Raw genomic sequence first — 15,510 nt, 5'->3', positions numbered from 1 at the left:
GCGTCACTAATACAAGTGTACCATAATTACTATAGGTTTTCCTTTTCTACTACTGCGTCACGTCTTCCCTATGCCGCCATTACTTCCCTACGTATGGCAACCCTGATCGACAGAAGTGGACTAGCGGATCCCCCAAATCAGGGGGGATATAGGTGATCATACAACGACTAAAATCTGTCTATCTTATAACGAGAATTTACTGTACTTCGTTGCCGGAATAACGCCTTGCTCGCGTACAGTCTAGCGCAATAAAAGTGCCCCCGGATGAGTCATCCGCTGACGAAAGATAACATTTTTATATTTCTCATTAAATGTAGGTACAGTAGTGCCCGGTTAAGGGTACTAGGCAGTTGTTCCTGTCTAAAATGAAGCATTTCTGTTTCAATTGATTACAAAGAAACAAATTGAAACTGAGACTTGTTCCTTGACACGAAGTTTTTTAACATCATAAGCTTTAAAAAACACGTTTGTTTAGTTAGGAAGTGTAAGGGAACTGAGACCTCATCTTTTGGGGCTTGGGGGAGGGTAAAACCTCGTAACGGGGGTGTTTAGTTTCTTTTCATAAAGAATATGAGTTTTCATTAATTACAATTTAGGTCCGGTCCGAAACTACACATTTTGTGAACATGCTCGAATTTGATTTGAATCGATTGGACCTCCGTTTTTTAGTTATCACTGCAAAACAAAAGAAACTTTTTTAAAAAGCTTCTTTAATGATCCACCTGTAGCGTCATATATAATGCATATTTTTCACTAAACAAACATGTTGTTTTAAAGCTTACGATGTTAATAAACTTCAAGCTAAAGAACAAGTCTCCGTTTCAGTTTGTTTCTTTGCAATTAATTGAAACAGAAGTGTTACAAAATCATCACCACTACTATTTGTTGTTTACTTAGACAGTAGGAACCTTCGCGGCTGAGCGCTCGATGCTCAAGAACAATGAAGCCATGAAAGATAAGGATAGCACTAGCCATTAAGAAGGAAAAAATATTAGGTTGTGCATTTCTCATCGGATCTTCATGAAACTGACATCAATAGATTCCTTATGTTCTTCCGATAAAATTGATATCAAACCCCACATAATTCGAGCTGTTGTTACGTACGCAGAAAAATTGTCTACTTTCTCTCTTTCTCTCTCGAATTATTTTCCAGCTCGGGCGGGGAAAGGAAAATGCCCTAGAACCCCTTCCTAACAGAAGGGATTTATATAGTGCCTATCCGAGATATAGTGACTTAGGTGTGAAGTCCCTCAGCGGGGACTTACCTGACACCCTGCTGGGTACTGGCCGCTAAACGTGCCCCCTACTACCTCTTGCAGAACTGTATTTGGAGAAGAGTAGGACAAACCGGGGCCTTAACAGAAATTAAAGATACGGTTTATCATTGCTAAAAGACATCAATTAAGCTTTGATTAATTATTATATTGATTCATAAATTCTCCACTACTGTTCTAATGCAGTACACATATCTTACTAAAATGTATTTGTATTTAATATGAGGCAATTTTTAATAGCCAGTAGCAAAGCTTAATTGATGTCTTTTAATAATGATAAACCGTATCTTCAATTTCTGTTTTATTTTCTGTTAGGACCCCGGTTTTTTCCTGGTCTTCTCTAAATACAGTCCTGCAAGAGGTAGTAGGGGGGCACGTTTAGCGGCCAGTACCCAGCAGGGTGTCGGGTAAGACCCCGCTGGGGGACTACAAACCTAAGTCACTATATCTCGGATAGGCACTATAACAGTTCAGTTCTGAACCGACAAGGGTTGAAGTTACAGGGTTTATACATACAGCTCCCAAATGAATGGGGGATTCACTACAAATTGCCATATAAGCAGATCTTTAGGAGTCTTCGCGTCAGTCATGCTCCTTTTCATAGTTATGTGTCAAATAATGCGGAGAGCATATTCTCGACCAGCTGGATGACAACTAGAAAAAGGGGCATGACTGATTCCTAAAGATCGGCTTATATGGCAACTTGTAGTGAACCCCCCATTCATTTAGGAGCTATATCTATGGAGCTATATGTATAGTGCCTCTACGAGCTATAGTGACTTAGGTGTGAGGTCAGTCAGCGGGGTCTTAACCGATATCCTGCTGGGTATGGGCCGCTTAACGTGGCCCCCTACTACCTCCTGCAGGACTGTGTTTGGGGAGGATCAGGACAAAGCCGGGGCCCTATAGACTAAGTGTTACAACTTCGATTTTACTAAAATGAAACAGAAATTGAAGATACTGTTTATCATTATTAAAAGACACCAACATTAAGCTTTGCTACTGGCTATTAAAAATTGTCTCATTGTCAGTACATATTAAATACAAATCCATTTCAGTAAGGTATATGTACTGCATTAGAACAGTAGCAATATAAATTATTTTATATTAATAACTTATTTTACCCCTTAGGGCCCAGGTTTTGTCCTGGTCTTCCCTAAACACAGTCCTGCAAGAGGTAGTACGGGGGTGGGGGGCAAGTTTAGCGGCCCGTACACAGCAGGGTATCGGTTAAAACCCCGTTGGGTACCTCACACCTATAGTCTGATTTTCGAGAGTTGAGACCTGAGGCGGGTCCCTCGGACGGAGCGTGGTTTAAGGAGGAACCAATGGTACGCTACGGATTGCGTGCGGCGTTGCCACCATTGGTTCCTCCTTAAACCACGCTTCGTCCGAAGGACCCGCCTCAGGTCTCAACTCTCAAAAATCAGACTATAAGTCACTACAATTCGTAGAGGCACTATACTGTTCTGGGCAGAAAGCCTCCACGCTGAAGGGTTAATATAAGTGCTTTTCTTGAAACAGTTAAAAGTAATCGACAAACTTCTTATGTATACGTTGATCCTTTTTCATGTTGTTATGTCGGTTCTTTTTGACTTTGGGGATGGGTCGTTCAAATTTAACCGAACACTACTGTATATACCAGTCATGTGCCACAAAAGTGTTTCGTATGAGAAGGACCTAACTTTTTACACACCTGTTGTTCCGTTGAAACAATGGTTGCACCGTCCTTGGTAATCGTAGTGAAGTACGTGAAGGTGGTGGTACATGTCTTCGTGACAAATTCATTTGGCTTATCTTGAGGAATCATCATGACAACCGCGTCAGACAATGTCAGTGTCGGCTGAGGCATGGAGTTTTCCCATCGCAACGCTGGCGTTGGGCCCGCCACTATCACCTCCACGCCGTTCGACATAACACGGGTGGCTAGGTTGAACCTTCGACCTTCTTCATCTTTCACTTCATGTTCTCCTGTCATTACAATTTCCACGGTTATATTATAAGTACACCCACGTTTTAAGCGTACTTCAGTAATGCTAGAGAGTAATACAAATGTTTATACAGTACGCACATGTACAAGTAAGTGATAAGAGGCATCTGAAATGAGACCGTTTAACGCAACGTCACAACAAAATGTACTTGATAATCTTTCATTTTATAAAATTTTACAGAGCGACTCACGTAAACTGCTTCAAGTTAATATCTTTTAAATTGAAGGAGATGTTGAAAACAAATTTATTCTAACCTTTACGGTTGCAAGGGACCCACTGCTTAAAGTGTTAGTAATCCCTTTAGGTGAAATAACTTTATAGATATCACGGTCACCTTTGTTTTTTTAAATGGACTCCCATGTTTTCTTGGTGATATTTTGCTAAATAAAAAAAGTGGAATTCAGCGATACTGGATTATGTTACCTTGTGATAATATAATAGCAGAGAATTGTATGAGAAATTCCAGTAACAATGTTAGTTTAGCTATTGCCTAACTAAACTAATAGCTAAACCTATAAAATCTCCCATAAACGTTTCGTCGATATCTCAGTTTCTTTAAGCCACTGATTTGTAACAGTTTAAGTGACTCACCCCGTATACCTATTCGTCTGAATAATACAACTTGATCAAGCTGCTATAGTTATTCAGACGCTTTCATACTGACATTCACCATTATCGGTCTTACAGAGCAAAAAGATTAAGTTCAAACATCCTCGATCAACGTTCAAGAAACAAAATATACACAATGAACAAAAATAATAGATCAAATATGTACAAGATCGCTCGTCATTTACAGTATGTACATGTCTCTAAGAGTTTTAATGTACAGGAAAAAATTTAGAATGCTGTAAACCAATTGTAGTGAGATTCAGAGGAGTATTTGTACAGTCTCGCGTCAGCAAGTCGCTGTGAGAAGAAGTATTATTAGTCTAAAGGTTACTTTGTACACTGATCGCTGCGTGGCCCGAAAATTGCAATGAACAATGCTTATTATCGCACTGGAAAAACAATTAAATATGACTGTTTAAAGTATTTACTATCAACCACACAAAACTGTATCGTTACCTTTGTCTCGAAAAAATTCGGTCCACAAAATGATCATTATAGAAAAGGCTCAGATAGCCATAGCTCTACTCACCAAGGACAGGCACTGGATTATACACAGACGATACGAAGTTTGCTGACGACTCCACGGTAGGAGTGACAGTCACCGTGACAGGCACCGTCAACGTAAGGGTCGTTACTCTGGGTCTGACGGTCGTCGAGGACGTCACTTTCGTCTCCAGTCCGTTCTGTTGCGTAATCACGTATGTGTACGTTCTCAATCTCGTCGACGTCACTACAGTCTCCGTATAGTAAATGCTCGTGCTCGGTTCTAAGTTGGGCGTAGATACCGTCTGGTGCTCGACGGCGGTCGGTTTCGAGGATAAGATCTCGGGGAAATCTGGCCTCGATAGGGACAGGTAAAGGTCGTCGGCCAATCCTGCCTCAATGTCCTCAGGTGTCGGTGACGAAATGGAGATCGTCACCTTCGCCACATCGAGACTTGGAGTGGGTTCGAGAACCTTGGAGGTCCTCTTCACCTCCGACGAGGGGGTGTATTCAACTTCCAAGGGGATCACGCTCGGTATTTCTGAATCGTCAAAGTAATCACGAACGGCAGAGTCCTGCGTCGTTAATTGGGGCGTCTCGAGAGGCAACACGCTTGCAAAACTCGGTGTAATGTCGGTGGAGAATGACGAAACAGAGGAAGATACTGTCGGTGTGGGTGCGATAACGGGTTGTATTGGTTGCACTGTCAATACTTCTGCCTTTTCCTCAGCTTTCGTCGTGGTTTCGGGAGTTTTTTCCAGAACGTTGAAATCTTCCATGCCTCTTGAGGGACTCTCGGTTTCTGGCTCCATAATTGGAACAGTTGTGGTAACATGAGACTCTACATTTTTCTCAGGCGAATCTGCAGTGTCTTTCTGTGAAGATTCTTTGAATACGGTTTGCATCGATGTAAAATAGGGTGTGATCTCTTTTTCAAGCGAGCGTCCCACATCCTTTGGAGAAAAGTCTTCTATTTTGGGTTGCATTTGCAATTCGCTTGATTCAGTAGATGGAGCAGGGTGCTCTGTAATGTTATTTGTATCTTCCTTCTCAGTAGTTGTATCTATAGTTTCTTCTTCAGTGGGAGCGATTGCCTGAGTTTCTTCTTCAGGAATAACTGTTGTCTCATCTATAGATGCTGTTGTTTCCACAGACTCAATTGTTGTTGTAGGTTCTTTCTCATTTTCGTCCTCTTCCCTGATTTCGGGGTAAGCGGTAGTAGAGCTGTCTTCTGGTAAGGTTGTATCAAAACTTTCCGCTTGCGCAGTCACGTTTTCTTCATTGTTTAATGTCGTTGAACCATCGGCTGGTTTCATAGTTGTCAGTATCTCGTCAGACTTGGCGTCCTGTTTTAAAAGGGGCTCTGTTACAGCTTCATCCTCACTAACACCGTCAAATGTATCTACAGATTTCTCTGTTGTAGTCTCATCTCTTTCAGGCACGTTAGATGCTTCAGACGTGGTTGTAGTAGCATCCTTATTTGTACCAACACTTTCTTCAACCTCTAATGGCTTAGTCGACTTTAGTATATCTTCATCCTCAGATGATTCGTGTACACTTTCAGTCGTCGTTGTTTTTACATACTCGTCATCGTAGTCGTACTCGTCAGCCGACGGTCGGAAAAAGAAGTTGTCAGTAATAATGATTGGTTCATTTACAGATGTTTCTTCCAACACCTTCGTTTCGGTATCTTCTGCTTTACCTTCTCTTTCTGCCTCGACAGGCTTGTTATCGATGACATTAGGCGTTTCCGTCAGTTCAGGTGTGAACGTTGTACTAACTTCCTGTTCGCTGTCTTCTTCGTCGTCGCCATCTTCTTCTATGTATTCTTCGCCGTATTCAGAAGATGGAGCAGTGAAGAAACCGGTGGTGATGATAGCGAAGCTGGGTGTTGGTTCCACTGGTCGAACAGCAATCAGCTTTCTTCTGGTGATCCTACCCCTCTTATCAGTAGTGGTTGGCAGAACAGGCGTCACTCCGATTTTTCGACGTCTGGTGATGGTCACCTTATGACGTCCTGTCTCAAGGTACGAACTTTCAGGTTCCTCGTTACGTATCGAATTAGCTAAACCCAATGTTCTGATTCGAGTTACAACGATTCTTCGTGGTGTGTGACTAGCAACATTCAGCGGAGGATCTTCTGTATGAAGAAGTGGTCTTCGCCTGACGACCGTGAACTTATGCTGCCTTGTATTCTTTCTGACAACAGGAACGCGGATTCTGACACGTTTTTTCGGCGTTTCCTCGATGTAATCGTCGTTATTTTCGGTCAGACCTCTAATATTTTCAACGCCCTCGCCAGGCGACCAAATATCAATTCTTTCCCCTTTGCTATTAACGTCGCTATCTCGATAGTCTTCGAGGTTATCATCTGAAAAGGCGACATTCTGGCTTGTTTCTGTGAACGTGCTTATCCTCCTTGTTTCGGAATTGTATCTACACGACCGAACAACCATGGAGGAGGGGGACTTTTTCGGGTGTTATGTGTCCGATGGGATAAGCAACCATCCAATAATCGCTCATACGTTGTTTCGTGCACTTAGTAACGGTTACTCATCGCGAGGAATGTTTATCGTGATGTTACCCGACAAACAGGGACTACCATGCGTTGGGCATTGTCGTGTGGGCGCGCGTGCGGTGGCGGATTCAAGGCTGTGTTAGTAGGTAGAAGTACGGGACGACGCTCGAAGGGGGAGCTTCAGAGGGAAACAGAAGAAAAAAGACTGGGAGAGCGAACAGGACGATGAATGGACATCGAGAATCCAGCAACCCTGGTTCTCGATCAACCGAAGCTGTGAGCTTTCCGCGATTCCTTTTCCACGGGGAGTATAATCGCTTCTCAATGAGCGATACCCGTAGATACACTATATTACACGGCCAGCAACACGCGACCGCAAGTCGCCCGTCACTGAGTTTCCCTGTACAACCCGAGAACGAACCGTCGAAGAACCGTCCAAACTGAGTCACAGGGTGAAACCACGGAAAGGTAATCAGCTTCGGTCTAGGTGGGCTTTCATGATTGGCGATGGATTTCAATTAAAAATGACGATAGTTAAGGGGGAAGAAAGAACAATTGGAAAGAGGATCTACGAATGTGAAGGGTTAGGTGCGGATAGACGTGGAAATGTGCCGTCCGACGTCACCCACTACGCTCTCGAGACTTTGTGTCGGCGCGTGCGCGTCCATTGAGTCCTCGCTTCCCATCAAAATGGTGATCTCCGCTGGTCCCGCGTGCAAAGATGGCGGCACAGAGGGTCGAACCTCAACGATATCATCCGCGGCGTTTCTTCGTCTCCTTGAGGAGCTGGCCGTTTGACTCACTTTCACAGTGCTCAGAACGGTACTGAACTCCCCTGGCCTTCGACCAGAAACATAAAGCGTCACCACGCTGGATTCTTCCTTCTTATCGTCCTCTTTCTTGCTATTCGACTTGCCCCGACCATTCCGCCTCTTGGACGACTTTTGGTGATTCTGAACATCCTCCTCCTCTTCTGAGTACTCGTAACTATCCTGCTTGTAATCCGAATCGGCTGGTTGATGCCTCCTTTCGACCTCACCGGGCAGAGTATTGCTCTGCGTGAACGGAGGAGCGGCAAACAGAGGGTCCAACAGGGGATTGGGGTTCTTTGACGGTTGTTGGGGCTGCTGAAGCAGTAACAGCAGGGAGTTCAAGTTGGCTGCTGGAAGGGACGCAGTCGGCGTCACGACAACTGTATCCGTGATGAACTCTGTCGCGGTGACGACGTCGGTCGATGTGTCCACCAGAGTCGTGAGGATCTCTTTACCCCTGAACGTGAGGGGGATCACAGTGCTCTGTTGTTTTGTGATTGTAGTGACGTACGAGCTCGTGCGCGTGTTGTACTGTGTAGAGGGTGTACCCTGAGGCTGTAGTAACGGGTTCGCCTGACCTAATTGGCCGAGAAGAAGCTGCGACAGCAGGATATTCGCGAGGGGAGCATTCCCAGGCAGTGCGGGTTGTATCGTGGAAACAACATTTTCTACGGAATAGGCGGTCGTGGGTACGATTACCGATTGCGAGACTCTACGGCCACCGAGGGTGGTCAGCGTGTGGGAAACCCGTGTGGTGAGCGTCTCGTGGAGCAGGAATCGGGTGATCTCGGTCTGACCTTGCATGTTAGTACCGGTGACCTCGCTAACGATTACTACCAGTGGTCTGCCATCTGCACCTGTTACGGTGCTGTATTGAGAGGGGGCTAGAACCTCGGTGCTAGGCTGAGCTGTAATAATATTTCGATGCTCTGTGATGCCATTATTTACAACGGGGATCGTCACCTCTGTTGGGACGTAATGGGTCACCGTGATTGTTCCGTCAAAGTCTGGGTAAACAGTGGGAGACTCCCTAATATCCTCGAACGAGCCTCTTGATCTCTGCGAGGACGATCCTCTCCTACTACCGTTTCTACCTGACGATTTCGACGGGGCGCGTGATGATACTCGCCTTGTGCTCGACAATTCGGACGATTTATTCGAACCGTTTCTCAACCTTGGAGGTCTCACTCTGTCTGAGTTATTTGACACCCTACCGTTACTTCTCGACCCCGAAGACGCAGGTCTCTTATAGTTCGATCTACTGGATGCCGTTCCGTCTTTCTCTCTCAGAGTGAACTGTCTGCCATTACTGGAAGTGGGCGATGGTTTTATTCTAGACGAAGAACTCCTATCACCATTGGTCTGTTTTGGCCTGGGCCTAGCCTTGCTTGCACTCAACTCTGTAGACTCCGCTGGCGTGTTTTCGGGACTGTTAGCTGACTTCGATGCCGATCGAGACGTTGGTAAGGTCCGTCCACGATTGTTGTAACGAGCGATAGGTTTCGAAGTAGCCTTCCCGCTGTCTTCTTTACTGGAGGTATTCTCAGTCACGTCAGGTTTATCTTCGGATTTCGACGACCCTGGTTGGCTTGGTCGACGGAAACGATTTGTTAACGATCTCAACTGGCTGACCTGTCGACGAGTTCGTCTTCCTCTTGTAAAAGGCCTAATTTGTACTGACGGTCTGATGGATTTCCCAGAACGACGATTGACACCCGTGGTCCTGTCTTCGTGTTCCGACCCCTCGTAATCGTTATCAGTTATTTCCTCCACGGGTTCGTCGTCAATATTTTCCTCGCGTTCGTTTTCCAAATCTTCATTTGTCTCTATTTGCTCTTCAGTAGGTAGTTCTTGCTTTTTCCCGAATAAACCTCGTGGCGGAAATAGCCCAGTGCTGCTCTGACGGGGCCTAGTGGAGATTGGAGCAGCTTTTCCATTACCTCGGGCGTTGGTAACCTTAGGGACAGATGGTGGAGTGGGTCTGTTCAAGTTACCATTTCTTCTCGTGGTTGTCGGTGGTCTGGGTGTCGTGGCGGTTCTTCCAGAATTGTTCAAATTGATTGGCCTTCGGAAACGTAACAGAGGGTTTGTCGATCTTCTTGACGATTCTGTGGTTGTTTGCAAAGGCGCTGTTACAGTCTCGCCACTGTCGGTATCTTCCGTGTATAAAGTCTCTTCTGTTACCAGAGTAGTAGTGGTAAACTCGTTGGCGTCATTTTCCTGGTCATCGTGTCTGACCGTTGGCTGTCCTCGAAGCAGTGTCGACGATGGTCGAATAGATGACCTATATCTTGTAGACGTTCCAGGGTATATTGAACTCGATCCACGAGTGGCAATTCTCGCGGATGAACCTCTGATAGAGGTAGGTCCTCGCCTGTTTCCTTGGAAGACTGACGAAGGAGTTATCCTGGATTGCGCCCTGCCTCGGGTACTTCCAGTTACAGAAGAGGCGTAAGAGTTTGCGGTATTTGGAGAACCCCTTCTTCCAGAGAACCTTCTGGAGCCTGATGGGGATAGCGTGGAGGAGTACGGGCCTATGGGTGAACTGATTCGACCTCTGGATGATGCAAACCTATTACCCTTGCCAGCTAACGTTGCTGTTATCGTAGGCGTGATATCTGTCCTAGTGATCGTCGTTGCACCCTGTGTCCCTTTGCGTTTCGGGTTAAACGTGGGCCTGTTTCTAGACGCGAATGGCCTAATCACAGGAGTGAACGTCCTTTTTCTGGTCGAGAATGTCAGCCTCGATTTCTTCTTGGAGCTCTGTCCATCCTCGCCTTCCACCTCTTCTTCTTCGTCTTCTTCATTCTGTTCAGAGTTCTCGTCCTGATCGGGTATTTCCGTCGTTGGGTCTTCAGATAGAGAAGATTGAATCACCGCTGGCGAAGGAGAGATTTCTGGGATTTCTGTTGGTTTCATAGGTAGTAAGGTAGAAGTTGGCGCGATGTTCACAGTTGAGGTCACAGACAGGAAACTTGAAGTGCTTTCGATGATCTGAGCGTACCTGCCCTCGATGCTTGTGCCAATTACCTTGGACTGATAGAACGTAGTAGTTCCGTTATTCTCGACCTGACCTTGTATCAACCTGACCAGACCAGTTCGGTGGCCGTGAACGGGTGGAATGGTTGCTTTCCTGACCTCGTCGATCTTTGTACTCGAAGTGCTTTCGATAACCTTGGCGTACAGACCGTCAAACAGGGTTCCAATCTGTTTCGTGGTAAAGTAGATCGTAGTCACTTCGTCTGCGTCTACCACGCTGCCTCTGTTCATCGACAGGATGCCTGTTGGGAGGACTGGAGTAGCAACAGGAGAAGAAGATACCGGTGGTGTCTCTACTCTTGTCGAACTTTCAACAACTTGAGCGTACAGTCCATCGATGTAAGTGCCATGTACGTCGGTCATATAATGGGTAGTGGTCCCATCGTGGACCTGGCTCGATCGAATCGTCGAAATTAATCCTATCTTTGGTAGATCGGTTGTCTTCGATGGTATAATTCCGGTCTTCTCTTCCGTTGTCAAGGTTTGTTGGAACACTGGCCCGCCAATTGCTCTGCCAGTTGCCAGTTGCTGTGTTGTAGCAACATCAGGTATCGAAACGCTGGTAACAGTCTCCAGCCTGCTGTTCAGTATGGTCTCGTTACCAATATACGAAGTTGTGAAGTAGGTGTACGTGGTGTAATATGTGGTAGGCTCAGGCGAAATAGTAGAAGATTCCAGTAAGCTCTGTTCAAGGACTGTTGTGACCTCTTTGGAGGTGGTCGTGTCAACCTCATCTGCTCTAGAACTTTCAACAGAAATCACGTCTGAAGGTGTCACCTCATTGTCGGCCGTGATTTTAAGCTCTTTATCACTTGTAATGCTATCTTCCACGGTCGGCGTTGTTGGCCTGTAGGTCATAATGACACCGAGCTCTACAGTTGGCGTAGGCGCAACTCCTGGTGTGACAACGTTGCTGACAGTGTCCTCGCGACTTGTTGTAACAGTATCGCCATCTTTGTAGAACGTCGTCCAGTAAGTAAACGTTGTAAAATATGTAACTGGTAGAGTGCTCGTTTCTGCAGACACGACAGCCGTTGGTCTGATAGTTTCCGTCACAATGTTGGTGACAGTCTCAAGACGGCTGACTACGTTTGACGCATCGCCTTTGTACATCGTCGTGAAGTAAGTGAATGTTGTGTAACTAGTTTGTAAAAGAAGAGTTGGCGCTGGTTCCACATCGTGGTGGTTCGACTCTGATAACTCCTGATCCTCAGGTACGGCGTTCCTCTTGTCCATCACGTCTAGGACTGTACCACCGCCAGAACTGGAGGAAGACACCACGTCCGTGATCATGGATCCCAACACCTCGCCTTCGACTGGAGGATTAGGTGTTACTTGGGCGTTCACCTCAAAACCAGGGAATAAGTTTTGAGTAGTAGGTTGTTCCTCCAAAGTAGCTGGCAACTCTGTTTGCTCTGCCTGGACTTCAGGCAGCGTTGTATTTTCCTCTGGCTTGACCACTTCCTGCTGCTGAATCTTCTTCGCTAAAAGAAGTGCCTCTTCCTGAGACTTTTTTCGTTGAAACGCTTCTAGGTAGGCTAGGATGTCTGGATGAACAGTTGGCGTGTTGGCTTCTTCAGTTTCTGGTGTTGTTGGTTGAAGAGTTTCCTCGGTAACAGGTATTACAGCAGTTGGTTGAATAGTCTCAGTCACAACATTAGTGAACACCTCGGTTCTGGTTTCAATCTCAGTTTCGTCATCAACGAAGATATTCGTGAAATACGTGTACGTGGTGTAATATGTCTTGATCTGCTTCTTAACGCTCTCTGTTGGCAGAGCTGGAGTTGGACTGGGCTCAATATCAGGGGTTGGCTGTTTCGTGTCCTCGAAATCGGTTGTGGTGATTCCTGATTCCGTAGGGATGTTCTGATCAGTGGTGGTATCCTGCTCCTGCAACGTGGTCAGAGTTTCCTCCGTCGTTTGTTCCAAGGTCGTGGGATATTTCTCAGTTCTCCCATCTCGTTCAGGAACAGCTGATGGCAAAATGGTGTCCGAAATTTTTGTTGGAGCTATCTGGATGGAGTCGTCTTTCTCGAATAGTCCTGCAACGACGGCAGAGACTCCATGCGGCCCAACTGTCTGCGTAATAACGTTTGTCTCGACAACTTCTCGACTAGAAATTCTGGATGTTTTCTCTTGGAAAAAGGTCGTCAAATACGTATAAGTCGTGTACAGAGTCTTAAAGATAAGTTCTATCTCCTCGTCCTGCTTGGTGGTTTGCTCCTCTTCCGTTTCATTGACCAAGCTTGGAGTCGTTCGTGTCGTTATCGGTTCTGAAAATACTGTAGGAAGAACAGGGGTCACGGTTTCACTAGGTAGAATCAGCTCTGTCAGGTAAGTGACCTCCGAAGAGACCACTTCTCTGGTACGTATGGAGGTTGTAGTTTGGTCGCCATCAGGAATAAAGAAGGTGGTTAAATACGTAGAGGTCTTGTACACCGTAGATGGAAGGAGTCTGGTAGCGAGCATAACCTTCCTTTCTTGATCATATTCATTGCGATTACCGTGTCCCAAAGCATTCTTCGGGCTGCCGCCTTTGATACTGCGCCCTTGAGGATCTCCAGGAACGATATCATTCGGGATCTCGTCATCCAATGTTGGGAGGACTGATTCAGTAGTTCCCAGGACCCTCCTAGCACTCTCCAAGATGTCTTTCAGAGTTGTCAACACGCTATCGGTGGTGTCCTTGAAAGGAGTTGTCAATTCATTCATTTCAGGAGGGGCTTCTTCGTTAGTAGTAATGACTCTGGGTGTTGTGCCAGTCGTCATTTCGACGGTGGTGTCTCCTTCAACTTCAGTCTCTTCTGTAATAGTTGTTCCATAATCAACTGTGGTGTCCTCAGTGTCGTATGTTGCGGTGGCTTCGTCGGGGAAGAAATAAACGTTAGAAGACGTATGGATGATCTGCGCATAATTCGTGCCAATGTAGGTGCCATAAATCAGACTTTTGTAATGAGTGGTAGTGCCATCTAGAGAGGTAGTTGAATCTACGACCTTGAGGAGTCCAGTAGGCTTCGGGGATCCCGTTTCTATGTCTGGTACCAAAAGTAATGGTTCCGTGGACATAGTAGATGATTCTAGTTCAAAGTCCTCAATGACACTTGGCTGAATATTAGCTCTGTTGATGGCGTCTAGAAGAGGATCACCTGCCTCGCTCTGCGAATTCGAGTGATCCTGATCAGTAGAGTGTTGCTGGGTTTTCTCTTGAGTCACGACGACGCTCGTGGGTCGAATTTTCACCACTGCAATTCCATCGTCTGGTCTCAATGTCGCGTCTCCTTTGATAGTAGTGGCGGGACGACCAACCGGGGCTGGCGACGTGCTGGGAGAGAACACGATGACAGTCTCACCTACAGTGGTGGTGAAGTCAGCGAAACCATGATACGTCACCGTGGCCAGCGGTTTAATGTCGAGCTTCCTCTGTGGGGGAGTCTTCGGTTGAGCCTTGAAGATTTTCGGCAGACGGGGCCTGAAATTCTTCGGCTGATCGTCCTCCAAACCGTCAAAACTGTTAGTAGCATACTCATGCTTCACTGTATAGGTTGGCAGATTGTCGGCAGGCCTGACTTTCGCAGGTTTCAGCCTCTGTGAGTCCGAATTGAGTTCCCTTCTGCTGAATATGTCGTTTTCCCTCGACAGTTCGTCCAATTTCACCGTAGTCCTCTTACTTTCGTCACTATCAGAGTCCTCTGTAGATTCCTCTTTCCTCGACGTTTCGATTTCCTTGAGCGCCTTGATGGGTGTGTTGTCGAGCGCTACCCTAAGCTGCCAGTTGTCGCTTGGCGCTCTCGATGGGTAGACTACGTAAGGACTCGGTGCGTCTGGTGTCGGCTCCTTTTCGTAGAACACTCTGCTCGACGTGGACAGTATTCTGGCGTATAAGCGGCCATTGTCGAGGGTCGTGCCGAGCACCTGAGTAGCGAACTCAGTGCTGGCACCGTCCTGCACGAACGTTCTCGCGGTTTTCGTGAGCAGACCGACCGGGGGAACGGGTTTACCCGGTCGTGCCGAAACTAGAAGGACCGTAGTAATCCCTGAGGGCAGTTACCGACCATGCAACGAGTTGGGAGGAGTTCAGGATCGTTCAGAAGCATCGCGACCACAGGAGAATCGCCGCAAGGGAACACATTCGGTGAGCGTTACGATTTACGGACCGAGTCGGTGACGTCGAAAGAGTATCGATTCAAGCCAATCGTGTCGAATGTCGTCCGAGTTATTTGATCGATCAGTCCCGTACAAGTAGCAAATCCGTCCAAGTTGTACATCCACGTGTCGCAATTAGTTTCAGTCAATCGATGTTTCGTATTTTTGGTTTGTTCATGTGTGTGCGTGTGTTTGTTTGTTTTTTTTTTATTGTATTTTAGAAAATGTCGGTGGTCAGAGAGACGGAGTGGCGGGCGGACGTTGGAGGCAGACGGCATCCAGATGTTGAGAAGAGTTGAAGGCGAGGAGCAGGCGGGAGCAGTAACAGAAACAGAAAAAAAAGAGATAGACGATCTTAGTAGATGAGTCATCTTGTTCGTAGCCTAGAACACCTGCTTCGTCCCCGTTACCCTGCCACGAGTATAGATTTTGTCTCGCATTCACGGCCGAACCGTTCCGTTCCGTAAGTGGCGAATCGTGCGAAACAGCGCGGGCGCGAGAGGAAATCACGGAAAAAGATACCAGGCGTTAATGTGCAAACGTATTTACAGCTCGAGGGACCTGAGGAACCTTTCGAAAGGACACGTTTCATCGATAGTAGCGGAGTAATTGTGATCTATGTCCAGAGAACGTTTGGCGTG

At 46.4% G+C, this 15,510-nt stretch overlaps 1 protein-coding gene across 1 annotated transcript in view; it reads right to left on the bottom strand.

Annotated features, from left to right (window-relative positions):
- Window positions 1-15,510, bottom strand: part of LOC143371201 (uncharacterized) — a 184,311-nt gene that overhangs the window by 27,788 nt on the left and 141,013 nt on the right. The window contains exons 3-6 of the mRNA XM_076816152.1: window positions 7,476-14,760; window positions 6,942-7,053; window positions 4,404-6,825; window positions 2,971-3,245 (exon numbers count right to left, since the gene is read on the bottom strand). Coding sequence (XP_076672267.1) covers window positions 2,971-3,245; window positions 4,404-6,825; window positions 6,942-7,053; window positions 7,476-14,760 — 10,094 coding nt within the window. The remainder of the gene's footprint in view (window positions 1-2,970; window positions 3,246-4,403; window positions 6,826-6,941; window positions 7,054-7,475; window positions 14,761-15,510) is intronic.

This window comes from Andrena cerasifolii, chromosome 7, assembly GCF_050908995.1.
Source record: "Andrena cerasifolii isolate SP2316 chromosome 7, iyAndCera1_principal, whole genome shotgun sequence".
NCBI lineage: Eukaryota > Metazoa > Arthropoda > Insecta > Hymenoptera > Andrenidae > Andrena > Andrena cerasifolii.
This window is presented reverse-complemented; position numbering and strand designations above follow the sequence as displayed.